At 41.2% G+C, this 26,897-nt stretch overlaps 4 protein-coding genes across 6 annotated transcripts in view; 1 reads left to right on the forward strand and 3 right to left on the reverse strand.

Annotated features, from left to right (window-relative positions):
• The window catches only part of LOC122408388 (uncharacterized), a 38,237-nt gene extending 36,393 nt beyond the window's left edge, over positions 1 to 1,844 (reverse strand). The window contains exon 1 of the mRNA XM_043415144.1: positions 950 to 1,844. The gene's annotated coding sequence lies outside the window, so the exon portion shown is untranslated. The remainder of the gene's footprint in view (positions 1 to 949) is intronic.
• A 5,461-nt stretch (positions 1,845 to 7,305) lies between these two features.
• On the reverse strand, positions 7,306 to 9,857 carry RfC3 (replication factor C subunit RfC3). The gene is made up of 8 exons (XM_043415150.1): positions 9,668 to 9,857; positions 9,518 to 9,582; positions 9,310 to 9,437; positions 8,917 to 9,079; positions 8,672 to 8,831; positions 8,327 to 8,538; positions 8,036 to 8,113; positions 7,306 to 7,945 (listed from the first exon to the last, which is right to left on the reverse strand). The coding sequence occupies exons 1-8, from the start codon at positions 9,697 to 9,699 to the stop codon at positions 7,809 to 7,811; spliced, it is 975 nt and encodes a 324-aa protein (XP_043271085.1). The 5' UTR covers positions 9,700 to 9,857; the 3' UTR covers positions 7,306 to 7,808.
• Positions 9,858 to 9,956: 99 nt separating this feature from the next.
• fy (fuzzy planar cell polarity protein-like protein) lies at positions 9,957 to 12,473 on the reverse strand. 2 transcript variants are annotated; one of them, XM_043415148.1, is made up of 5 exons: positions 12,087 to 12,473; positions 11,601 to 11,993; positions 11,172 to 11,369; positions 10,826 to 11,025; positions 9,957 to 10,686 (listed from the first exon to the last, which is right to left on the reverse strand). In XM_043415148.1, exons 1-5 carry the CDS (start codon positions 12,162 to 12,164, stop codon positions 10,314 to 10,316), a joined length of 1,242 nt encoding a protein of 413 aa, XP_043271083.1. In that variant the 5' UTR covers positions 12,165 to 12,473; the 3' UTR covers positions 9,957 to 10,313. The 2 variants fall into 2 exon arrangements, with proteins under 2 accessions (XP_043271083.1, XP_043271084.1); XM_043415149.1 differs by having other exon boundaries at positions 12,101 to 12,252.
• A 70-nt stretch (positions 12,474 to 12,543) lies between these two features.
• Positions 12,544 to 26,897, forward strand: part of LOC122408389 (ATP-binding cassette sub-family G member 4) — a 28,267-nt gene continuing 13,913 nt past the window's right edge. Inside the window, exons 1-2 of one of the 2 annotated variants that reach the window (XM_043415147.1) lie at positions 12,544 to 12,934; positions 22,176 to 22,532. In XM_043415147.1, the coding sequence (XP_043271082.1) occupies positions 22,340 to 22,532 (193 nt within the window). In that variant the 5' untranslated portion in view covers positions 12,544 to 12,934; positions 22,176 to 22,339. Of the gene's footprint in view, positions 12,935 to 20,237; positions 20,766 to 22,175; positions 22,533 to 26,897 lie in introns of those variants that run through there. The other variant, XM_043415146.1, reaches the window with a different exon arrangement.

Consider the following 26,897-nt stretch of genomic DNA (forward strand, 5'->3'; position numbering starts at 1 on the left):
AACGAAATGAACGAAAAAAACGTTTGTAATTCACCAATTTTTTATTTCACGTAGGAGAATTACTGGAGAGTTTTTTTCGATCATTTCGTTGGACTCCAACCTTGGAAACTTCAGCGTCATGGAAAATTGGCTAATTACTGCGATTATTAAACAGTTTTTTACATAATTTTGTCGGACCCTCGCAGACTCAAACGTCGCAGACAAATCGCCGTTACTTTTCGCGTCCATACGCGCGTCGGCAAAGCGAAAGACGAGAGATTTCCTTAGAGAGACGTTAAAACTCGTTCGATCAGTGCTCATCACCGTAATCCATTAAGAGTGTCCTCCGGGAGGGAGGCTTTCCTCAACGCGCTCCACCGCCGTACGCACCCACACAGAGACGATTCGAATCTCCTTTCGCTCTCATCCATTATTTCATTTGGTCTTACGAAGCGTGCATTAGCTCGGTCGATGTGCGGGGGGGCCCGAGTTACCGAAAGCAGGAGGCGAGACCGGAGGTCGGAGCGTGCATCTGAAATTCGGTGTTCACCTCGACGCTGCTCGTTCAACTCGGCTTCGACGCCAGCCCCGCGCCGCGGCCTCGTGCTCCTCGAGCCGCTAACTTTGAGTTTGATTGACACGCTTCAAAGCTCGATTCTTCGCATCATCGGATTCCATCTCGCACAACCCCCTCGAGGGTACATCCCCCGAAGAGGTACAAACATACTGTCGTACTCGCGGCTGAGTTCGGCCCCGAAAAGTCGTGAATTTGCGCGGCGGCTCGAGACCGCAAATCAGTGGTTGAGAGGAGTTTGGAGCGGCGTTAAGGGGGCCGGGGACGAGTGCACGTGAGAGAGAGCGAGCGAGAGAGAGAGAGTTCGTCCGACGTTTCGGGAATGCCGTTTTCTTCAAAAGTTTCATTAACCATGAATATTTCATGCGTGTGAGCATTTCGATCGTGTTTACTTACATGTCCAATGTTCGGCAGCGTAAAATGTCTCGCACGTAGTAAAGCCCTTCGGGAGGTCGCGAGCGGCGTGCGGGCCTGAGGAATATCTCTTCGGAGGTTGGTCTCGAGGAGAGGAGCGCGGCGTTCGGTCGCGGGGAATGGGTTAAAAGTGGAACAAGAGTTCGGCCGTAACGGAGGGCTCGGGGCTGTCTTTTGCTCTGTGAAAACTCGCGTCGTATTCACACTCCCCGAGAGGTTTTAACGCGACCGCTCGCTTCCCAGCACTCTTAGTAGCCCTCCCCATGCGCCGTTACCGTTTTTTCACTTTAATCTATTCGAGAATATTGTCGTTGGCACGGGGGCGCGCGCACGTTGCCCACAGTCCGAGGGTTCTGTTCCGCTGGTGATAACGTGCTCGACGGAGCCGAGCGCTTTCTCACCCTCCGCACGTTCGATGCAGTCTCTCTTGAATCGCGCGCGCGGACTCTGCGTCGGGGAGGACGCGAGAGAGGAAGGTATGACGGAGAGCGACCGCCGGCGGGAGAGCGAGCGGGCTGCTTTTCTTCCGGGGCGAGGGATGGGGGAACGCCGAGAAGGTCCTCAGCCGCGGAGCCGCAGAGATTTATCCCGCTGTCGCAGCTCGGTGACGTTCCCTCGGATATTATCCATCGCCGAGTCCTCCGGCAGTCACGCGGCGCTCTCGAGCTACTTTCGGCCAATTGAAAATCGCAGGTGCTCGGGAGAGCGTTGACTTTCCGAGTTATTACTTATCCCCGAAATAAATTCCCGCGGGAGCCGATTATTCAACGGAGATTCGGAGGGGACGAATAGAGAACGAGGGAATTAATTGGTCGTTCCGCGGGATTTAGGAGCCCGTACGGAAGTACGCGGCCAGCTCGCGACGAGCGACGCTCACTCCACGAAGGTACCGAGTACTCTGCAAGCTCGGCCGGGCACCCGGGGGTGGCGCGACGGGGCGAGTCAGGGGCAGGCTTGCCAGGAGCCGAAGGGAGTAGGACTCGGTGTCTCTGTCCTTCTTCAACCCCCCCTCCCGCTCTTCCCCTCCGACCAACTGCGCGAGGGCCGAGGGAGGGGGCAGAGAGAGCGGATCTCGCTGCTCGCAAGCCCGGTGGTTGCTTGCTTGCCTGCCTACGGCTCTGGCAGTGCCGTTAACGCTCGCTCGTAGTGGTGCGCCTCGTATAGGACGGTGTTGGTGCTCGCGACGATGCTCTGCGCAAGCACCCGCGCGACCCGGCCAAACCCAGACCCCTGGCGCGTGTACCACACGGGCCTCGCACTCTCGAGCTCCCCGAGAGCCAGCCCCAGAGCTATTGCACCTATACACACAGATATGGGCTATTTCACATCGAGTGGAAGCCTCCTCCGCCCCCCGGGGGGGTCAACGCTTTTGACCATTGTCCAGAATTCACTCGATCGCACCCGCTCGCTCTCTCTCTCTCTCTCTCTTTCTCTCTCTCCCCACCTTTCGAATCTTTCTTAGCCTGCCTCGACGAATAAAAAGTCTGCTCCGCTCAAACTCACTGATTCAACGCTAGCTTAACAAGTTAAAACACTGTTAACGGACTCGCGTAAACGGAATCCTGTCGCCCAGTGCCGAATGGCTTCACGGATCCTCGCGCGCACTTAACCTCGGCCTCGCGAACTGGCACTCAAAATTTTTCACGCTTCCACCCAATCATCTCGCTATAGGATTTTCAAGCCAATCCATTTTGCTTCACAAACTTTATCGAATTTCACGAATTTTCGTGGAAAATCCAAGCCCGCGCGCGCTGCGGAGAGCATTCCCAAGAATCGAACTTTTCGATAAAAGTTTCACTGGAATTTTGTGCACGCTCTCTCGACCGCGCACCCACTTTTTACCCTCGAAATGTCAATAAAAATTGTCGAGCCGTATTTACCGCGCTTCGAAATATCACCATCGAATTAGCGTCGCTCGATCCTCAAGTTGCCCCGTTATTTCGTGTCTCTGTTTTGTTTTCTCTCATCTTTCATATTCTCATAAACATCAACAAAAATCAACGGTCGCTCACGTTCAAACGGAACATTCGAATGCATGACCTTACGAGGTTAAACTTATACGACGCGAATGAAGCGACTCCTCGCGCGCATAATGCGAAACACTGTATCGCGCTAGTAATTTATTACAGAGTCTCGAACAATCACTGTACCTTGTACTTATTCTTGGAGGACGACGAGCTTTTCCCTTGTCCCGGAGAGTATAATTGTGAGCTCGGATAAGGTTCATTCGTGTATGTCAAAATGTATAGGCATTTTACAGTGAGCAACGAAAGTTCTCTCTCCGTTTCTATCCACCACGAGGTTTGTTTAGGACCAGCGCATTATATGCATTGTTCGTTGTCTACGCCAAAAGCCAGACCACTTGGCACTCCTTCCACCAGAGTACGCTGTATATTATTCATCACCGTCCGGAACTCTTTTTTATGTATTAATAACTAAAATAGGGGCCACCACCTGCGGGCACCTATGGGAACTGCAAAGTGTCATGGCGCCACCTGAGTATCACATGTGAAAATCGTTTCAATCGTAATACTTACGCTTTTGCTCGGAATCTCGGAGGTTACGAGCGTTATTTGCCGTGAGCGAACGTCGAACGAACAACCCATCGCGTGTTTTTGAACATCAAAAGATCGAGCTTTACTTATTATTGGTTGGTAAACATAAATAAATGGGATGGTGAAGGAAACAATTCTGAAGATTACACTCTCCGAATGCTTGCAACTGACAGCTTCCCAGCAATCGTTGTAGGAATAAATTTTTATTTGAAAAGCTGTTCAAACGAATCGATGTGTCTGATGTAACCTCGCCTCGGAAACCTCCTTCAAATTGTATGTTTGTTGAAAAGATTTTGATCCGCTGTTATAACGCAATTGAAGAACCGTCAGGATCAAGTTTCCGAAGAATAAAAATCCTGTAATATTTGTACATTTAGTCGACAAACTTGACCGAGTTTACGAAAATCAGCGAAATTAAGGGGAAAAACGTCGACGCTGAGCAGCGATTCAACGAGATTTTAACAAAACGTAAATACACGAATCGAGCCATTATTTTTTTTTTTCGTACACTCGTAGACAAAAATTTACAATCCTTACATCGCCATGGAATAAATCATAATTTTTGTTCGAAAACCTTCGGACATTCATTCCTTGACAAGAATCCTTTTTTTTCTGTCGAAACTAATCACACAAATTTCCAGAATCTAAAGTGCACAACGTAAATACAAAAAAAATATTTTCGTTAATGTTCCTAAAGCATCCTAAATTTCGTGCTCTCTTCAAATAAAATGTGTACTGGCCACATGAATTTTTCATAGAATTTTAATGGACGTCTGATACCGTATTAGGAATTCAAGTCCAGACTGACAATGAGAAGACGTTATTCTTGAAGATGTCGAAAAATGCTGATTGTGAAGTGAAAAAAGGGGTTTTACTAGAGGCGGAATGCTCCATAGACGTGTATCCCTACCAACAGAGCTTTCCTCGACTTCAGGACCCACCACTCGCCTGCAACAAACCTGCCTCGTTTTCTTTGTCGAATTTCGCCGTGTCTCTAATTTTCTCTCTTTCTCTATCCCTCCTTCGCCCACCGCTGACGCGAACGCCACCCCTACTCTGGGTCAAGCTCCGATCAGCATCGGGCCGCGCACTGTCGTAGTCGTATACCTGTTCCACTCCGTGTTCACTCTCGAAAACCCCTCCACGAAAGCAGCCGAGCGAGCGAGAGAGAGGGAGAGAGTTTCGTTGGCCGACTACGAAACCCAAAAGCCTGCTTCTCGTATATCTACTATCAACCTACGATCAAACACACTTATCCTGCACACAAACACCACGACGAATCAAGATTTTCCTCCATGTATATGTGTTTATAATGGAGTTGTAGTTGTCGATTGAGACAATAGTACGAGAGGGTTTATTCCTTCTCGACTTTCTGCCGGTTGTCCCAAACTGTGGTTTACGTTGCTGCTCGACTCTCCGTCGAGCATTGTTCGATTTCTTAAATCTATTTTTATTTCGTTCTCTGCTCCTTCGGATCCTCGATCTGCTTTCATTTCGTTTTCGAAATATCAAATATATATTCGGACGTGTTTTGTTTTCGATCTTCGCCGTGCGAGCGCTTGCGAGGACAGTTGGCAGTTGGTTCGTTGCGTTACGCTGAGATAAATTCGTCCCTATCCGAACGTGTCGTTGCGAGACGGATGTCCGAGTCGCACGAGTATATATATCTGCGAGGTATATTAGATAAGAAAGAAATCGAAATCGATGCTAGACCCTGCGACGGGCATCTTGCAAATGGCTTTAAACGCCTCGGGCTTTATACGTATTCTTCTCGAACGCGATCCCCTACAATCGTATATGCATGGGGCTGCTCACACGAATGACTTATTCTTAAATCAGTCTCGTATCATTTTTCCAGAGCTCTACAATTTTGCAGCATTTCAATGTCGAGCACTGTTTCTCGCGCTTTTATCATCAGTTTTTATTGCTTCTGCGTATCTTTTATCGAGTATTTTTTCATTTGATGCGCGTGGATTTTTTATTTTCGATACTGCAAACGTGAGCGGGAATGTTTTTCATTGATGAACGAATTTTCGAAGAGTATGGGCAAAGAATTTCAGGTATTTCCCATCGTAAATATATTCCAGAGATCCAGATTCGTTCTCTTTGGTGTTGAATGAAAAAATATGTAAACGAAGTAAATTAAAAAATGTTGGGTTATTGAAACGAGGGAACCTTTTTTTTAAATATCGCTCACAAAAATTGTTCGAATACGTGGAATTTCCGAAATGTTCTTTCATTTTCGGAATATCTCTAAATTAAATGAATTAATGATCATTAAATTTTAAACAAAAAATTACAAAAGTCATTCGACCCTGAATTTGATAGAACGTAGAATAGTGTCGATTTAGCGAAACAAAACGAATCGATAAACATAACCCCAAAAATCGTAGCAACTCAAATTTGCATGATTCACTCCCTCGCCAATGAGCGAAGCTGGAAAATAATGACAAAAGAATCTGCTAGATTAATAACAATATTTTGATCGTAAGAAGTGATAATGAATTTAATTTTTTAGTACGCTCGTGCTATTTTTAACACAAATATATTATTTCTGGTGAAAAGTTGCGACTCTTTGTGTTTCTATTGTGCTCGGCGATTCAGAACGTAACAAAGCGACGTAAAGCATACGGGATTGTTGGCAAAAGAGCATGCGATGATCAGTGGCAGCCAAAAAGTAAGTGAGATCGAGGATGTCAACAATTTTTTTTGGCTCGATCATATCGAACCATCGGAGGAGTCCGCTTGAGTCAGTACAAAGAAAAAGACGTTCCGTTGGAATTTAGTTCAACGTGAGGAAGCCTGTACCGAGAACTGGTTTCTATCTTTTGGACGCCCGAGGGCAAAAGCATCAGGAGCCTTTTGCTCTCGTCGTAGTAATACGTATGCTCTATGAGACTGTTCCAGTCTCGCGAATTTCGCGAAGACGAATTTTCTCCGTACAGCGGTGGTACAGCGTGAAACTCGAGACTCTGCTCCCCCCCTCTCCTTCAACGTTTCTTTCTCTTTGTCTCTCTGCTTAAGCTATTATCGGCTTGCTCTACTCGAAGCAGGAAACGCGTACATGGGAAACGATGAGGGTGAGTTTTCGTAGAGCTTTCCCCTCGATCGTCTCCGAGAAGATGTTATCTACGAGTTCACTAACGTCTCCACTCGCTTTCTCTCTCTCTCTCTCTCTCTCTCTCTAGTTCCACAGATTCGACCCTATTTTATGTAAACCTATATAGCCATAAACCACCTCGGACTCGAAAACTTTTGGGCTTCCATATCTTATGGTTTCTGGATAAAATGAAAACTTTTGAATGTAACAGCCTAACCAATCCTCGCCTCGCACAGTGTGCTCGAAAGTGCCGTTGGCGAGCTAAAAGTGACGAAGCAGAAAACGCCACTTTTCACTCAAGTTACACAGCGATAAATTCACCTTCGGTTCTATTTATGCAAATTTTTTGATTCACCGCATTTTGTGTTCCATCATATTTTCAGGTTTTTTTTCGTATTTCCACGAAATTATCTTGCCCCGATTGAGAGACACTTCGAATCCAACAGCAAACGACTCCGGGCACTTTCTTTGATATTTTTCAGGTGATTTTCATAATTTTTCATGGAAATGAATTTTTTTTTTTTGAAAAACGAGGATTCCTTGAGTTTTCACCTTTAATCATTTTTTTGAAATTTTCAATTTCTTTCTACGTCAGCTCACGTCTTTTCACTGTCAGTCAAAAAAAAATCGAAAAATCCGTTGAAAACTAAAATTTTGATTTTTTGAATAATTCAGTGTCAGAATTTCTTGGAAAACTTGTAGAAATATAGTGATTTATTAATCAATGCAAGGTAAAAAACATGACAAATAAATAATGCTTAATAATCAAGACGATGAATTAACAGATATTGTAATTACTTTATCAATCACCTTGAGAAGAAATCTCGAAGTTACGGTGTGTAGTTTTTAGAAGCAAAAAACTGAGCGATACAGTCGATCCGTTACTTTCGTTTTTTTTTCATAAAATTTCATCCGTTTTCGTGACTTTTTTATTATGAAATTCAATACGTATTTCATCCCTCGTGTTCTGTCTCTCTCTTTCACGTACAAATACCTGCCCATCGAGTTTCAAAGATGTCCGGCGTGTTATACTAATTACGAACTTTCCTGATGAAGTTAGAGAAAGTAAGTAAGAAAAAAAAGGATCCTCGCTTTAATGAAAATGTAAAATGTTCTCGAGTCGCTCTCGAAGTTGGTCCTGTGATCCCCGTCGTTGTCTTTCAGCTTTTCCTTTATCGAATTATTGTTACATATTCCGGACATTCTGGAAAGCAGCAACTAGAGAATTCAGCTGAACTGCTTCGCTCGCTCCTGATGCTGTGCGCTTCTCTATCTCGGCCAATCTTATTATCAAATCTATCATAACGTTGTCTGGAAATTCGACTAGACAAACGAAAAGTAACATTTATAATAAAAATCATTGAAATTAAAGAACCGGAGGAAACAGTTACAGTTTCTGAAAGCTTTACGTACTTTTTTTTACCAGTGTGTGCAACTCGGTTATAATATCTTGAAGGGCCAGTCCTTTCTGTATTTTGAGCTCTTTTATTTCTGTGAAGTTAAAGTTCAGGAAAAATGAATTTCTATAGCTTTCAGGATATTCGAAAAAGCCAATTTCCTTCAATTTATCGATATTTTCGCTGCAGATCTAATGAAAATACGAATGAAATTATCCTCGTACTTCATGAGAACTGCAGTATGAGAAGGTACAATGAAAACTCTCCTAGGATTTTGCGGTGAGGAAGCGCAGAGCGAAAAGGATACTGTTGTACGTATTTTCATAAGTCTCGTTGAGCAGCCAATTGAGAATATTTTTAATATCAACTGGCAAAGGATGTCCAACGCAGGCGTAAACATTTTCTTCAGTTACGGAACCAAAAGCAAGCCACGTGCTTTGCAGGATATTTATAACTCTTCTCATATCTCCACCGCTGAGAGTCATAAGAGCTTTTTTGCCTTCTTCGTTAACAGTAACTCTGATAATAAAAAACAGTTATTTCTAGAGAGAAATTTCAATTTTATTTTTATTACTGTTATTTAATAGGCAAGCAAAGAAAATTCTTTGATTAAATTAGTAATAAATTAATGAAGTAGATTGAAAATCATTACTTTTCTTCCTGGATGACGTGTTCGAGCCTAGGAACAATTTGCTCTGTTGCAAGTGGGCCAAACCTGAATCTCGTACAACGAGACTGAAGAGCCGGAATGATTTTACTAAGATAGTTGCATATTATGCAGAATCTTACATTGTCTGTATATTTCTCCATGACTGCAAGCGAAAAACGAGATTATCATTTATTAACAATTCCAATCATTATGCCACATTTTTAAAACACTCGCTGCAATATTCTTACTTCTTCTGAGAGCATTCTGTGCGTCGTTGGTCATAGCATCCGCTTCGTCCAAGATAATCAATTTGAAACCTGAGCGGTACATAGTTCCTGTGCTTGCAAAACTCAATATTTGTCCTCTCACTATACCTATACCTCGGTCATCCGAAGCATTCAGTTCTAAAACCTATTTGCCAAAACACGGATTTAGAATTAAATGTTAATTTTAAATTTCACAGGTACAAAGAAAGTGTTTTTTCACAAGTACAAAGAAAATGAAAGAAAAAATGAATGATTGTGTCTATGAGAAGACGAAAATGTTGTAATGTTAGAGTCAATAACATCCACAATATCAAAAATATAAACGGAAAACCAAAATATTACATTTTCAGAATTAGAATAATTATATAAACGAACCATAGAGGTGAATTGTGCAGGTTTGTAGAGTTTTCGGGCACATGCTAGTATGGTACTAGTTTTTCCAGTACCAGGTGGACCGTACAGAAGCAAATGGGGAAGTTGATTTTCATCGATAAATTTGTTGACTAAAAAATTCAATGAATGATTTACCAATCGACGCTAGTCGATACAAAATTCATGGGAAATAGATTCGTATGAAACTTACTTGTTTTTATGATATCTTCGTGAGATATCAAATCGTCCAGAGTTGACGGACGATATTTCTCGACCCTGTTGTTTTTTCATTTGAATTAAATGATCGACAAAAGTAAACAATTTTCATTTTCCACATTTCATTTTAATATTTATCACTTACCATGGCAGATTTAACGATTTCTCAGCAACCATTTTTTTCTGTTATTCCTCGTTTGACAACAAATGCATTTGAACATTAAGGTTATGTGCAACTTCATACTTTGGAGGCTTTGGAGCTTCGGATCATACGGAGCCGGCAGAAAAAAGGCGGGAACTTTGTTTCATATACTCAAAGGATAAATGACCTGTCGACCAATGGTAAATGGAGATATAGATCACCATTTACCAAATTAATTTGAATACAAAAACACAAAAGAAAGGAAATAAATGGAATAAAAGCATTGATGAGCTTATTTTTCATGATTTTTGCTGAATTCAATACTGCATTGTTTATATTTCTTATTGTAATTATACAAATACCATATAAATTTACAAAAATATGTAGACTGTTTGTTTTCTTAATTTTTAGATCTTTCGCAACATTTTAAAATAAACCAGTACTACCATTCCCTTAAAATGTAATTTTTAGATTCTTTGCATTGGAAGACGTTTAAAATAGTTTGTAAAAAAAAAAGTGATATTAGATTTTCTTCCATATTTGGGAAAACCTAATGCGTGTTTGAATAGTCAAAAAAAAAATTAAGAATCAAATTAGTTTTTTAACTAATTACTTTTGTAAAACTAATAAAAAGATTTGAACTTTTTGATCACCAGCACACTTGTTTATCAGCTAACAAAGTTTTGAGTGTTTTCTGGGTGATGAATCTCATTGTGTGCGTAGGGACAACGGATGTATAGAGGGTGCACATAACGTAATCATTTTCTTTCAAAGCATGACATTTGTGATATTCGGAACACCAATAAGTTTCTCTGCCACCTCCAAAGGATTTTCCCTCATTTTTCATACTCTCCTCTTCCTCAATATTCCCAGATTGTCTAGGTATCAGAAAATTCTCCACAGCCTGATAATAAAATGTTCGCAAAATGTCGAGTCTGTGTGATGCTGCGATTCTGATTTTTGATTGCTGCGAATTCCGACTTATAACGAATTTTCCTAATTTGTAGTTCACTAGCAAAAAGCTGTAAAAAGGTAAATAAAAGTGTTTGATTCAATAGATTTTCGGGAATCGTTTGAATATTGTTTACACGTGAATTGACAGTTCAAAATTTTTTATTAGTCAACTTAATATTGCTAGGTTATTTCTGTTTTCTAACTTACGCAAGAATACCAGAATCAGGAATTATGCCTGCAGGAATATTACGCGGATAAGCTTCTTCAGCAGTTCGTAAAACTTCTATGTGACTCCTCCAACACTGAACAGCCAATCTCTCGACTTCCGTTAATTCTGGACTCGGACCACATAGTCCAAGCACTTCGACTCCGTTCACCAAAGTTATGGAAACCAATCTAAAGGCAACCTGAAATGAATTCATTATCTAGTCTATGAATTCATTTAATTTTTTTTCATAGGGCTCTTGTTTTTGAGTTTTATACATCACGCAAGATTTGCTTGTCCAGGACAGAAGGATCGAAGATTAAAGTATCAGAATCAAGCACGACTCACATTGGGGCTTCTGTTGGGCAAAAACACTGGCAGATCCAAAGCCGAACTCTGAGTATCCGAAGTTACAGCCATAACGAGAAGTTTCCTTTCTATTGGATCTAAATCCCACCAGCTTTCTGTGGCAACAGCTGTACAGCCATGGATTATTACGCATCCGTACATGGAATCAAGGCATTCCATAAACATCTCCAAGCATGACTGTATGAGAAGGAAAACCCATGTGTTATGTTTTTTCATTTACGAAATCCAACAGCAACATTTTTTTTCCCCTTTTTTTACATACATAATCAATAGAATATTTTAAAAATTTCTTTTTCGCAAACTAGAGTATTTTCGAGACATTGAAACGTGCAAAAGTATTTTCAATAAACTTGTTGCAACTGCAGGTATTGATTCGTACGAATAGTTTTTGTTGGATTTTGTACCTGCCTGGAGCAAATAATTTTCTGGACTCATGATACAGCTAGTCATATCGATGAAATCCGTTTTCGAGCTATTTCTGTCACCGATATCCATACACTCCAACAACTTGTCAATGATAGGATTACATATTCGCAAATCCCTTTTAAGACGTTCAACATTACGAAGATTTTTTATTTCGTCCATCCCAGCTACCAGTACCATAGCACTAAAAACAGCTTCTAAAAACCTTTCCAAAATATATTTTGATGTTCCACTCGCCACCACTATGAGAGTTATGCAATTTGCAAATTCTTTCCAAACGATCGACGTGTCCGGTGTTTCTGTGTCTTGGAGATCGATGTTTTGGGACTTTAGAAACATGTGGACACCGTTCAGAGATGCTACTTTTGAAAATGTCATCTGAAATTTTATTTTTCGTGTCAATATTAAATTCAGGATTTTTTCGAGGCTAAAAACATTTGTGTTTAGATTATTTTCCATCTACTCGCTTACCACATCACCTTCACCTTTTTTTCGTACGAAAATTGGAATTCCACCGGACGACGTTAAACATAAGACGTGAGCTGTCATGATTGTGTGTTCGTTGACAAAATTTTTGCAAAAATTTTTGTGTTTCTTTTTTCTCAGATACTTATAATTGCGATTTACTGTTTTTTTTGAGTGGCACTGTTTTTCGCGGTCAACTTGAGAAACTCTTGGATCAACCTATTCCGTTCTAACTTACCGGTTGGTTCGAATGAACCAATTGTGCTATGGAGTTCGTATTTAGACCGCAAGTAGCGTAAACGATACAGAACGGGTTTTACTGACTGAGCGCGTCAGCTGAGCGCGTCAGCTGTCTGATAACTATTCTCGATTAGTCGGTCACATTACCACCAATAGTGCAAAGTGCGAAGTAACAAGAGAGACAGTGGAGTGCGAGCACGACGTTGGTCGGGCGTACGGAATGGTAAATCGTGTGTTCGAAGCGCCCCAAGGCTAAAAACAAAAATCTCTGTGTTATTTCGAATTAATTTACAAAGTTCTTTTGTACACCATTGAAAAATAATATTACACCGGGATAATCAGGGTGATCGGCGAATCTTATTGAATCGGAAAGTGATGATTCTCAGCAAGGTTCTTGTAAACGTCAGTAAAAAAAACGATAGAGCGTCAAAAACAAACTTTTTTGCATTATCACTTCGTGTCATCCACGTATATTGTCTTTCACTACCACGGTTTCATCGATTTCGATAAAAGAAATGATTTTTACGAAAAATCCTTCGTAGACGAGCTCGTGGTGAAGATTTTGTGAACAGAGCGTGATTCCGCGGAACCTTTCAACGCAGAATTTCAAAGAGGTTAGTGTGTTACGTCCAGTCTCGTTATACATAGATAAAAGTGTATTTGTGGGATAATGAGAGTCTCATTGTTTTTTACTTCTATTGTTTTCGAGCGATTCTTTGCACCAGTGGTGACAGCGTCGAAAAAAAAAACATGACAGTGGCAACTCATCGAGTGAATCAGTACTACGAACTCTTGCAATACAAATGAATGTTTTTTTGTATTAAACCTGAAAAATCGTTTCAAACCTTTTGTCTTTATTGCAAGGGAATTTTTTCCTTGCAACGAGTCAATGGGAAGTTGACAATTAATGTTTCTTTTAGTCACGAGTTATTCATTTTTATCAGAATATATACAGCTTCTTTCGAAGTATGTAGCTTTACACGCGGTCAGGTTGAGGGTCTTTCTCTTTCTCGTCGAAAGTCAAGATCGTTGCTAGCGTACTTGCGTTTTTTGTTTTTTTTTTTTCTTTTTACTTTTTAAAACGTCGAATGAACACCTTGACAACTGTAAGACTGGTTCTAGGCTGACCCACATCCTTTCACCACTGTCCAAATTTTTTTCTCTGTTTTCCTATCTCCCTCCCTCCCCCTTTTCGTTCTCTTTTTTCTCTCTATTTTTATGTATGAAATTTATTCGTGAATTATCACCTTTTTATTGAATCCAAATTGAAAAGCGGAGTTCTCCGAACTGGCATAAATTTTATAAAATGTCTGACGGCTCAGGCTTCATTAGAGGTTAGAATCGGCTACGTGTTTTCCGAGAGCACTCGGATCGTTGCTTCGCCTGCGACATTTATCTACTAATTCATGCCACCAAAAAATTCGAAAATTCGGCGAGGTAGAAAAAAATTTTTTTTGCGTTCTGATGATAAATATGAATATTCTTGAATTATAAAAACCGTTCGGTCAATTGCACGAGAGCGAGGGACGAGCGCAGTTTATTGTTCGTGCGATGGTCTCGTAAATCGTTAATCGAAATAGCGGGTGTGCGATAACGAAGAATTGTGTGATCGGACTTTCAATCGTACGTTTATTTTTTTGTTTTGCACGTGTTCGACGGTCAACACGCGGTCACGTCCTTGGCTCGATGCTTTCCTTCGAGTCTCTTCTTTCTTCTCAGCTACGACAATTGCCGATAAAAATTTGAACAATGAATGAACTTAAATAAGAAAAATCAAGATCCCGTTCTCGCATGTTCGAACGATACTAAATCTCGTGAACTTTGAATGTGCTAATCGAGCTTACGCCTGACGAAAATCTCTCGCAAGGCATTCCCACGACGTTTCACTTTTTTGTTATTCGACTTTTTCGAATTTCTCCGCCGAAAGCATCCGTCTGCATTTTTAACAACTGTTCAAAACTCCTTGCAATTATTATATTTTTTAAAAACAATTCGCAACGGTTCGTCTCTTCGAAGAATTTCCACGGAATTTTTATTGTCTTTCAACGACGTTCGAACGATCGACGATACCACGAGGACGATAATTGTTCAAAGGTCTATTTATCTCGATTTTTGCTCATTTTCTCATGAAAATCTCTTCCGCCGCGAGTCCAAAGGTCTCGACGAGAGTCGTGCAAGTGCATTCACGTTTCAATTAGTGCTGCGAAGCGTTCAAGAGTGCTCGCAGATAAGCACGAGAGTCGAGACGAAGAACATCATAATTGTACTTTTCATACTTCGTGTTTAACGACACTCCACTGGGGGGAAGGACGTTCTGATCGAAGAACAAAATCTCCGCCGTTCTTCGAGTTCGGACCGCCTTCCAACTAATTTTACGCGCTTCCGCGTACCTGCGTTCGGACAACAATATTTTCCGACCATTCCGAAGAAACGAAACTGTCAAAAACGGTCGTTGTTTTTTTCCTCCGGATGGAAAATATTTTCCAATCAATTCTCCACCCGAAATTTGTTTTTTCGAATTTACTGCCTTCAACGATTCCAAGAATTTTGTGGTCCGCCCGACTCGATTCCCTCGAAAAACATGCCGCATTATCGTGCTCGAGGCGAACGAGGACTTTGATTCACAACCTCTCGTATCTCAATTTTTAATCTCGATCTCTTAACTCAACAAAAAACTCGTCTTCCATTGTTTCGGGCTCCGCGCTCTTTCCTGATGACACACTGCCCGAAGAGCTTAAGGTAGATGGCTGAATATTCGCTATCCAAGATTAGGCGATGATATTTTTTGCAGGCAAAAATAAATACGTACTGGATAGGTTTGTAAAATTTGGAAGCCAGTTACCACGTAGTTTAGCAGCAAATTAATTATTCAATATCGACTTTTCTCTGACACTTGTCACTCCGGCGCATGAAATCTTACACACATGAAACGTTATTGAATTTTTTTTTGATTAGTTATACCCAAAATTTCGCAAAAAACAAATTGGTCCCTGTATTTCGTGGATATTCAGGAATAAATACGTATTTTAGTTTTTTAACCTTAAAAATCGGCTGAAATATTAAAAAATATCTGATGAGAAATCATTCCGGTTGCACGACAATTGGATTGGTAGCGTTTGGCAACGCTGCATTCAATATATGTCCACGTGTGACGTCAGTTCGTCCTTTTGGTCATATTTAATCGTCGTTAGTTTGCTTCGCGACGTTTTTTTGTCAGTTTTTACAAAGCGACCATTTTTATTCCGGTAAACTTTTTTATCGTTCATTTTCTCATTTCCTCCACTACGATACTACTTTGGACAGTAAATTCACTTCGTAACCTGTAAAATTTGTGGCGTTGCACCACGCTAGTGAAAACGAACTCTTCGAACGTTTTTTAATAATAAAATTGTATAAAAATGTTGGTTCTCTACCGTCATATTTATAAAATAATAAAATTATTATTTTAAAGCTTCGTCTTGACTTGAAATGTGGAAAGTCTATTTTTCGTGAATAATATGTCAATTTCAGAATTTGCGCAATCAATTATTGAGTGTCTTCTCTTATGAAAACCTCGATAAAATGCGCTAAAAATATTAGCGAAGAACTGACGCTTCTGAATACTAACGAATTCGGGAACAATCGAATTCAATTTTGTCGCGCCGCAAGTTTTAGCAACTTTCTAAAAACGCTCAGCAACGAAGCACCAAAATTTTGAACGAATTTAGTTAAGTGTCAGAAACGAAAAGATTTTTTGAATAATGAAACTTTGAAATATTCGAAGAATCGTTATTTCTAATAACTTCCGGGCGCATCAAGCGATCTTTGCTTGCTTCGTTACTCGGAGCGTATCGTCTCGAGTAAACAGAGCAGTAGGAGGGCGTCGGGACAAAGATCAATAGGCGCTAGAGCGACTGGAAATGTCTAAATTTATGCTCGTTACGCTCTCAAGCCGGAAGCGTGATCGTCGAGTACGCGTTCGAAGAAAAGTGGCAATTACGTGTACGTGCAACAGCTTGAGATGATCCCCGTACCTCAGACTTTGAAAAAGGTTGGACGAAATCTGAGATATTGGGCCCTCGCTCTTCGTCTTCCTTATCGAATGCTTCGATCACTGTAAATTCTTTAATTCTCGCGTTAGTTCGATAAATATATTATGTTGTGGCTCTTGTGGTTTTGGTCGAGGATTTTATTCGTCGGATCTTCATATGACGTGAGCTCGACGTGGGAACGGTTGGCAATTGAATTTGACGCTCAAGGTCACGGTCAACGTCGATGAGCGACGTTGAAAAATCGACTGAATCGCTGCGACCTTGCTGGTTCGGGACTCGATCAGCAATCGTCGTGCGTTGTGCTTCGTATAGAAAAATATTCAATCGTCATTTGAATTTCCGCGGAGAAGGTTTTTTTGTAACGATTATCGAGCGACGTCGACGGGAAATTTGGATTAAAAATGGTGTTGAATAACAAGTTTGCTGTTGGAACTCGGGGGAAGGGAGTCGAATCGAGTTTGTTAATATCGACGCTGCAATGAGGATTTTTATTTGGAATTTCGTTCGATCGAGTGCACGTGGATGTGGAAGGACGAACTGTCGTTTCGTGAAATTCTTGGACGTAAATTTACGATGGAATTTTTCGTGCACATCGTGAACCGTAAGATCGTGAATTTCGTCATCGATCCTTTCACTAAACAAGCGTCACACTCGATAAAAGCCATTCAATAGTTGCGATCGTCCGTGTAAAAAGCATTGTTCAGGACGGATAACGATACGGACGTATGAGAAATACTAGTGGCTCAAAATTAAGACAATCGATCGAAACTTTCCACTGCCGAAGTGTCATCAAACTTTCTCAGTCAAAAGACTGACAATGTCACCGAATCGAGGGTCAGGTCGAAGCAAATTTTGTTTCTTCGATCGTTGAACGCGTCGTTCAACTTTTTTTCCCGGCATTTTTAGGCGACGCGCCAAAAATCCCACTTTTGAGAAATTTTGCCGATCGCAGCTTCGTAATCCTCGATAAATAAAAATCGTAGTTTTTTTTCATTGTCCGCTGACGGCTTCAGTCACTCCGGTTATAACGAATATTCGAAAACAAAATTCAAATCGGTCCATCGATCTTTGAGTCTCCTTTCGAAGCTCGAAAACAGCAGTTTCGGGGAACCGCGTGTTTCGGGATTTTTGATAATTACGAAAAAAGTAAATTTAAAAAATCCCATCAGCATTGGTCAATAATAAAACGCTCAATTTTTCATTGCATTCGAGTCATCATTTGTCGTGTGAATCGAGAATTGCCCTTGAAAATTGAAAATTTTCTCAGAATATTTGGTAAATAGTTCACGCCCTTTTCAAGAGAATCGAACCGTTCGATTTTATCGTGCTTCGTTGTCCTCAAGGTCAACACTCTCGCGTTGTTCGCGGAGGAAGCAATGGCGGATGTCAAAACGATGTTTTTCTCCTGGTGGCCAAGCCCGTACAGAACTAATGAAAACAACCAGTTTTTATTCGCTAATTTGACCTCGGACGCATAAAAATACGAGTGTAAATAAAGAAGCACGAAAAATTGTGTTTTTGAGCGCCGAGCGCTGACATTCAGGTAAATTTTCGAAAACTCGAAAACGATCAATTTCACTTTCGTTTCAGTATTTTTTGTGCCTTTGTTTTGCTCTTTCAGCATAAACACCAGTGTTTTGTACTTGGAACCGACGGTTGATGCGGAGTTTTCAGGGTCGTTTGTCAAAAAAATACTTTCGTGGTGAAGAAAACTCGCATTGAGAAACATTTTTGGTTCATAGTACCATATTTGCATGTTTCCCTGAGGTGATAAAAATATTTTTATGGTAACGCTCATTCAAAAAAATATGATTGTATTTACTATATTTTATATGTCGTTCACATCAAGCGCATATATTAACAGCAACAATGGCCTTGCCAAAAATATATTGTGTACATGTCACCAAATAATAGTAATACTTTTGACGATCAGGTATTGTACTCTCGACTATATGCTCATGGTACACTTGGCAAAGATTTAAGGTAGCCCACGGAGAGGAAGGATTTTAACAAAAAGAAAGAATTTCAACAAACCGAAGAACATTGATTGACCTAAGTGAGACTCGATCCCGGGACTCTTGGAGTTCGAGCCTGGAGCGCTATCCACTGCGCTACCATACGTTCTATAACTAGGATACAAGCAAACGCATATATAAGTCGTCATCACGGTTTATATAGAAGTTTTGTTTTTTTTCAGCTATAAAGTGTGTGGTAGCGTAATGGATTGCGTTCCAAACTCAAACTCCGAAAGTCTCGGGGTCGAGCCTTCCTCTGATCGACTTTTTTTTTTGTCGCGTCGCACTTTTACTCAGGAGAAAGGTATAAATATCCCTTGCGGTATGGTTGACTTAACGATAACAAATAATCATCAATACCTGGAAGCACAAGTCTCCACGACGCTGAAGTTTCCAACGTTGGAGTCCAACGAAATGAACGAAAGAAGCGTTTTTAATTCATCAAAATTTTTTATTTCACGAATCGTTGGTGCAGCTTGAAAAACTACGAATCGCAAATTTGGCAGGGAACAAAATAGGAGAATTACTGGAATTATTTAAGAGTTTTTTTCGATCATTTCGTTGGACTCCAACGTTGGAAACTTCAGCGTCATCAAGTCTCCGCAAAATTACGAAAATTGTTCCTATCATGAAATACTATGATAATGCCTATTCAATCATAGATATTAATTGCAATGTGGATGGTAAAATTCAGTAAGGTTTATCCAAACATGAATATGATACAGTATACCATATTTTTCATATCCAAAAAGACTTACTTATAAAGTTACTTGCATTATCTGATCATTGTAAAGATTTTTACCATGATTGTTAGTTACTTTTAAATAACACATGGTCATCCACACCACAGAGACCATATGTTTTGATGATCATGACAGATATAGTTCATTTAACTATGGAAAAATTGTCCTAACAATATTTTTTGGTACATTTTACCATAGAGGTGATAACCATACGTGTATAGTAGCGTGTTTTTTCAACCCCGAATACATTCGTCACGTAAGTTCGTGTTTCGAGAGAACAGAAACTGGAACTTTAGTAGCGATAAACGTTTGTTTATTTGAAAATTATAATTTCGTCGGGTTCGTCCGGAATCTTCCGTTCGATTTTTTTTCTTTCTCCGATCCGCGCGTGTGAATAATTTTTTGAAATAAGGATCGAACGTTTCGTCGTCTGGAATTTAACGACTGGCCGGTCGCTATCATTAAAGGAATTCAAGGTTCGTCGCGATATTCCGCATATCTCGATATACGTTGTTGTCACGAGTGCGTCGTCGAGTGTCGTTCCGCGTACGCTTTCAAACGGCAAAAGCTCGATTTACTTATCGAGAATCCGAACCTCAAAATCTAGCGTGTCGATCATTTCTTATCATCCGATCGATCTTTCCGTTCCATGGATTTCAAAAAAGTCACTTTTTCAATGGAATCTCGAAGATCGAGAAGCAAAAACGTTGACGTTTTGCGACAAAGCTCGAAAATTAAGAGCCAAAATATTCTTCTTCCGTCTTCCAGGAAGTTCGCTCTGTTGGCTATGCTGAGGTCAATCACGTCCTCGAGCAAATATAATTACTGATCACGTGTCAATTACTGACGCGAATACAAAATACGAAAGAGGAAAAAAATGCTCAACTCGTCAAGGTTATCTCTTTCTAGTTTTTTTCTTTGCTTCATTTTTTTCGTGATTTTTGAGAGATCACTTAATGATGAATTATTCAATTCAATTCGATCAGCATCGCACTGAATAATCTTCCAGCGTTTTTCGATTTTTTTTTCTATTATCACGACGAAACGCTGTGCTCTCTTGCGGTTGAGTTTCCATAACTCTCAACGGTCAATTCGAACGATGGCGGCACTGGAGCCTCAATTCAACGATTAGTCTGTGTCGAGACGCGGTGGCAATAACGTCGCAGGGAACGCTCGATACGGCGCGCTCGCCCCGCTCCAAAGGAACTTATCCCATTTCATATTTATTTTAAAAAACAACAATTTTTCGTCTTGAAAATTGTTTTGTTTGCCGCGATATCGGGATTTCATATTCGATTGTTCGTGTACTCATCGAAACGGGCGGTATTTCGTGTTTTTGTGGAAAAAATCGTTTCTAACCTCGTTGTTCAGCACGTGTGAAAGAATTTTAATCATTCAAGCGTCGTATAAATGATGAAAAATCATAGTCACCAAGCAAAACAGTGCCAATTTCGTAAATCTCGTGTCGAATACGAATAATGAACGTAATTATTGAAATCACAAGCTTCGATGACCAGTGAGAGAGGGAAAAACGTTTGAAACTCGAATGGAATACTGATTGCGAGGATTAATCATCAGTTTCGTTCGTTCGCACATTTATTTGCAAGCGTTGAGATATCGCCGAGTCCGCTCGATTAAAACCTCAACTGCGGAAATGTGAGCATCCCATTTAAAACACAATTATTCTCTTAGATTAGAATCGCTAACTAAAGCAGGCTGAGCAGATCGGATATTTCTGCAAATAAGTGACGGTACGTCAGTATACCGAACGGTGTGAATATATCGAAAATAAATGACGAACCATCAATTTATTTTTCATTCGAGTTCAGTGCGCTGTGCGATGTTACAAAAAATCGTGATTGCTTTTTCACGAATTTTCAATCAATAACAACAATCGTCATAAATATAAATAAAATTTCGTCCAACGCGCGTTGTCAATAATAAATTCTCCTCAAATATCTTTATTGCGGAATTCCTATGCGTTCTCGTCCCCGCAAAATTTCTGATCCAAGTTTCATTGACAATTGTTCTCGAAAGACATACGCAATGACGTTGTAACAAAGAGCGAAAAATGAGAAAAATATTGAGGAAATCATTGGCGATTGTTTTTCTCATTTGCGCACGATCTCTCCGTGACTAATTGCGACGGAGCTGGTGCACTGTAAATGCGTCATTGGAGCGCACGGTTCTTCCACATGCACTTCACACACATGCACGTTGAAATCAACGTGTCAGCACTCTTATACGAATGCATAAATGCGCGCAAGTGTAAGTTGCGTATGTAAAGTGCATCCGAGCACTTGTGCTTCACTTTTCCTCGGCTGTATGAGATGAAATAAAAAAAATAAAAATGAAAATAAAAATGAAAAAAATATAAAATCAGAGTAAAGACAAGAAACGTTACGCAAGGAGGTCGAAGTTCCGATGAGATTTTCTCTCGGCTTTTCAAATCTCTCACTACAATTTATTCGACTTTTTGTGCATGCTGTTTTTTCCCCCCCCTTTTTTTATTGACTCGTGCAAGAAATATTAAAGTCAGACGCTATTTATTTTAACACACGTGATGCAAAAATGAAAATACAGCGGTACAGCCGAGTCCAATCATCGGCTCAGACAATCTATCAAACTCTTTAATCGTTTTTATGTAGAAGATCATTACGATGATTTTCATGACGCGTGAGCATCGCATGGGAACGCATTGACTGTGGAAGAGCAAAAGTTCTTGTCAACACTTTTTCATTCTATATTTATATAAACGCATTTTTTTTCTTTAAATGTTTAAATTTGATTCGAAGTTGAAGTTTTCTTTGAGACGTGACAGTTTTTGTGACGCTCATTTCTGAATTCCCTTTTTTTTCTCTAAAAACAAGCGGGATAATTTTGCCAGGAAAAGATGATTTTAAGGCTGTGAAAACGCGAGATGAAACGCAAACGGCCTTCGCCAGAGAATTTGAGTGATTTTTTCAACCGCTTTATTTTCCCCCCATTCTTTAATAACGACCATGCAATCGTTACTATTTCGGATGAGAAAAAATGAACCGACGAATTTGATTGAATTTGTTGCAGGCGGTGAATTCGTTCGGGAAATAAAGTGCGTGCTCCAGAAGCTCCCGAAATTCTTCGTTCCGACGACACGAAAATTCGCCTACTTTTTCATAACGAATCTTCGTAATAAATAAACACAAAAATTGTTCAACGCCCGATAAACGTCGTGATACTCAGAGACGAAAATGAAGGTCGAAGGCAACAGCTCCCGGGAGGACGATGGCAACGGGATTCTCCTGCAGCCTCGCAAAGGCTCGATCGTTCGGCTCCAGATAACTCCTGCCAAACAAAAAACCATAACGCATTTGCCGAAGAGACCGCCGGTCGATTTGGCCTTCACGGATCTGACTTACACCGTACGAGAGGGACGAAAAAACAGTGAGTGCTTCCGGTTCTCGGATCTTTCCAACGCTATTTTTCATAACTGTCAAAAATTCTGTTTCCACTCGATCCTTCGATGACTCTCAATCCTCGCAATTTCGTTGAACGCATCGCATTTAAAGTGGCTACAAAATCGACACGTAATCGATGACCCTGAAGCGATTGCTCGAGGCAACACGCTTTTCGATGTTTCGACACGGTTGCAACCTTTCGTCAAATAATATTTCACGCTTTTTCTTGTTCCTCTTTTATTTTTATTCTGCTTTTCTGTTACGGAAGCGTGAGACGATAGGTAAACACAGAAAACAAACGGAGCGAAATCGCGAGCGAGCATCAGCGACGAAATCCGGAAGCCGCCCGAAGTTTCGTGGACCGCCTTTTCATAATGATTGGGCCACTTACTCTGGCGCAATCTCCCCAAAGAGCGATAATATCGTGAGGATAAAGTGCACGAGAGCAGTCGAGGCAACTCCGGAACGCGAGGCTTCCCTGGAGCCGGGGTTTTCAAACTTCCCCGGGGTCATGGGATGCAAAGGAAAAGCCAAGATTGCGAGTGTCCGAGCTGCACGACGAGCAACGATGAAACGCCGACCAATGGATCGAGTTCTTCGCTCGATTCTCGCTTTAATTACGACCGAAGATATGAAAATCAACAACGAAATTATCGTCTCACGCTCAGCAAGGACGCATCAGTCGTTTCATAAACAAAATAATCGATTCGGCCTCGATCGAAGGCTCAATGCGGAAACTTACTCGCCCCCTCGCAGGTGAAATTTTCCGCTCATCCCTCGAATTCCTTGGGCTTTTAGTCCACTCGCTCAATCGCTTTTTCATACGCATATTTACGAGGATTCGTCTCGATAAAAGCTCATCGTGAAAACTGGTTCTGATGACATTGACCACCGAGTGAAAGTCCCCGGTTCTCTCGATCCTCGCTCGACAATCTGCACTCTCGGATCCTCCGTGCTCAAATTCTTCCGGAGCTAATGAACCCGCCGTCGAGCCACGCTGGTTCGTTAGACACCCAAATTTCGAAGGACGCGTTTTCGCGTGTTGAAAGAATAAATATTTCGCCGTTAATTCAAACAAACGATTTCAATCCCTCCAGTAATATTAAAAGTGTTTACATTTATCAATTCGTTCTGCAACGCAGTAACTCGTCGTAACTTCGTGTTATCGATCAATACCCCTTTCCTTCGTATATTTTTCTCTCCTCGTGAGCTCGCGATATCGCGCTGGGAGCTTCGTTGACCGAATTGACCGCGATTCACACGAATAATATCGATCGAATTCATTGAAAAAACAACTTTCTTTTTTTTTATTTTGCAATCGTTTTCCACAAAATCAGTGACAAGCCGTTGAATAAAGTGATCGCAGTCGTTGTTTTCAAAAGTGCTTTTCGGGGGGAATTATTTTGGAACTGCGTTTTAGCTTAATCTTTGGAATTGAGTCGACATTTCTTGGATACTTTGTACAAAAATATACGAATTTTGTCAAAAAAAAACCTTCATTGTCTAAAGACTCGCGATTACGTACGACGCGGTATTGGATTAAAAAACATATTTATCCGGAAATGCGGTTACGAGACGCGATAATGTTTATCGAGGATTGATCGAGATCGTGGATTTATGATGTGTCGGTGACGTAGATCGGAGATGATCGTGGCGAACGAAGCATGCATTTCTTTGCCAATTGTATTCTGTTCAGGGTGACTTGTCAGGCTTGGATCGATTGAGAGGAACGCTTTGAAATATGACGTTCCATGATTTTGAGAAAAAAAACTTTTTTTGTAAAACGGAGTATCATGGGAGACTGAAAACGAAGTGGAACAAAGCGATGGGAAACGCGCTGATTTCTGCGCAGTATTCAACGTAAATCAGCCACTTTTAACGAAAGTTTTCCCACGAACGAAAGGATGCAGAGTTCGTCGATTCGTAGGTCGAATGATCCGCGCGTCTCACGCCTTTTCGTTCCTCAGCATTTCAGATTGTATATGAAAAATGAAGATAAGAAGAAAAAAAAGCTGGCTGTCTGCATGGAATGCAGCAATTACTCGGACTTTGCAGCAGCACGATCCTTTGGCATAGTCATTATTACCGCGAGCTGTCTGAAGTTTCTACAACGCTTACACCTGTGCATAGACGTCAAAACACGCAACTTCAGATCTTCATACGTCAAAATTTCTCAAGACTCAAATGAGGCGGATCATTATTACTTCGTCGTCGAGAGAACGCTCAGGAAAACCGCCGTATGAAACTTTGTCTTAGTTATTATTAAGCATGCTGTGTCATTACATGAAAATCGAGAGATTTCAATGAAACTTATCGTGCAGCTTTTACAGGCACTAAAATGTCCCAAAGTTTAAATAGATTCAGGAGTGGAATTAGTCACCAAGGCATGTGAAGAATTTCAAGAGAATGAGTAGAAAAATTGTTTGTCCGAAGCATGGAAGAATGTTGAATTGGTATTGAGAAAATGAAACGACGCGTTTGTGCTTTTGTCTCCAGCAGGAATAAACTTTTGGGAATGTCGATACCGATGAGACGCTCTTGATCGAGGCTTCCGTCAAGACGATTTCCTCCCCCGTGTCCCTGGGCCCGATTCGCTGAACTGTGATGTCCTCAAGATTGTAATCGGAAGCAGAAAACGGTTGCAGACAGAACGCGACGAAGAAACGAGCTAATGTTATTTGCTACTTCGAGGGCTCGGGGATGTTGCAAAGTTGAGCAAAGGACAAGAAAAAATGTGCACCGAGCCAGGGAATATGCGACGTGAATGGAGAATTAATGACTCGACCTCCTCGCGTTTTTTTCCCCCGCTGCAGCATCTCCCTCCATCACCTTTGTTCAATCTTCCTCCGTCTCATCTCGCAGCCATCGCTCTTCCGATCCTTCCCATCTTCCTCGAGGTCAAACTCCAGCTTGTTCGAGCTATTCGCAAAAACTCACGAATCTCATTCCCATTATAAGGCTCGTTGCAAAACAATGTTTCTTCGCCTTCGCAATGATGATATTTCGCAAATGAATACTGAGATCGGGCTCCGGCATCGGGGTTCGCGCAGGCTTCTCGCTTCTCGTCTGGCACGAACGCATCGGCGATCATCGAATCGTCGAGTTTTCAACAATATCGTTGCCTCGAGACGAGCCACCGTTTTGGAAAATAATCCTCGAGCCATTTGAATTCCTCCGAGCGAATCGATCAGCGAAAAAGTCTTTTTTTACCTCCACCGCGCCGTACAAGTCCTCGCAGAGATGACGGCTTATTGGCTATAAAATCTAGAATCGCATCTTTTTGGATGTGCCAAGGTTGCGTAACATTTAAGACGCTCTCGAAGCAGTTTCGTGCCGATCCAAGGATACATAAAACGAAACATCTGAGTACTCCGAAATTCTAATCCATTGCCAGGCAAATATTCGTCGAAGGAAAATGAAAAATTGGGCAGCCTTCGATCACTGGATTTTCCAATACGTTGAGTCTCGAGCCTGCATCGTTCGAAGAGTTTTTTCCCCTCGAATTTTTCACTTTCATGGGAGTACGGAAATTTGTCAACACATTAAAATCAAATTCTGCATCGATCTAATGAATCAATGCCTAATAACTGGTTCGTCGATTCTCGTCAATGATCTCTCGGCCAGTGGCCTTCGATCTCAATATTCACTGTTACAAAACGTCGTTCCACATCACGAATAAAAATCAATGAACAGGATCAAACGATCTTATCGAAGCCAATTTTGCGTACGAAACTCGTAATGCAAATACGTTTTGATACAAGGAATTGCGAAACGTGCCGGACGGAGCTCGTACTCCATCTCCGCCCGAGTCCGAGACCGCGAAAGACGCGTTTCCTCGCAACACCGTAGGCGAATTAAAATAACGGAGACTCCAAACTTTCGTGAATAATTCTTCTCAAAAGGATTCAAAATTGTTAAAAAGGAGAAAAACTCGAAAGAAAAACCGAGTCGATCGAACCGATAATCCTTCGGAACGTCTCCGCCCTAAGGATCCTTCGACCGAGGGTTAAAAGTTCTGATTGGCAGCTTCACAAAGAGGATAAGGTCGTTTCACAATGCACCTAGAATCAGGAGTTCTCTCCGTCCGTTTTCATCCTCCATTTTCTCTTCTCAGCGTGTTGTACCTCGCCTCGAGTATTAACCGTTAAGTCATTTTTTTCCCCGGGAGCCGATCATTAGTAGTGACACTGATGGATTACGTGAAAATCGACATTGCAACATACGCCCGCCAAGTTACGAGTCGCTGGGGCTCGGGTCTTGGGGCACGATGACGTATGGCGTGGAGGCTCGTAGTCAATCGCTTCAATGAATTCATAGCTCTCGCGGTGATATCTGTAAGCCTTTTATATTC

Source organism: Venturia canescens, chromosome 3, assembly GCF_019457755.1.
Source record: "Venturia canescens isolate UGA chromosome 3, ASM1945775v1, whole genome shotgun sequence".
Lineage (NCBI taxonomy): Eukaryota > Metazoa > Arthropoda > Insecta > Hymenoptera > Ichneumonidae > Venturia > Venturia canescens.

Bases quoted from the DNA above. Each gene is read 5' to 3' on its own strand.
- fy (XM_043415148.1), bottom strand. From the start codon at position 12,164: ATGACAGCTCACGTCTTATGTTTAACGTCGTCCGGTGGAATTCCAATT. The intron at 11,026-11,171 runs GTGAGTCGTGCT...AATTCATTTCAG, and splicing joins TGCCCAACAGAAGCCCCAAT to GTTGCCTTTAGATTGGTTTC. The intron at 10,687-10,825 runs GTAAGTTAGAAA...ACCTTTTTACAG, and splicing joins CCTGATTCTGGTATTCTTGC to CTTTTTGCTAGTGAACTACA.
- RfC3 (XM_043415150.1), bottom strand. From the start codon at position 9,699: ATGGTTGCTGAGAAATCGTTAAATCTGCCATG. The intron at 9,583-9,667 runs GTAAGTGATAAA...AAAAAACAACAG, and splicing joins AAATCGTTAAATCTGCCATG to GGTCGAGAAATATCGTCCGT. The intron at 8,114-8,326 runs GTATCCTTTTCG...TTAACTTCACAG, and splicing joins TTATGAAAATACGTACAACA to AAATAAAAGAGCTCAAAATA.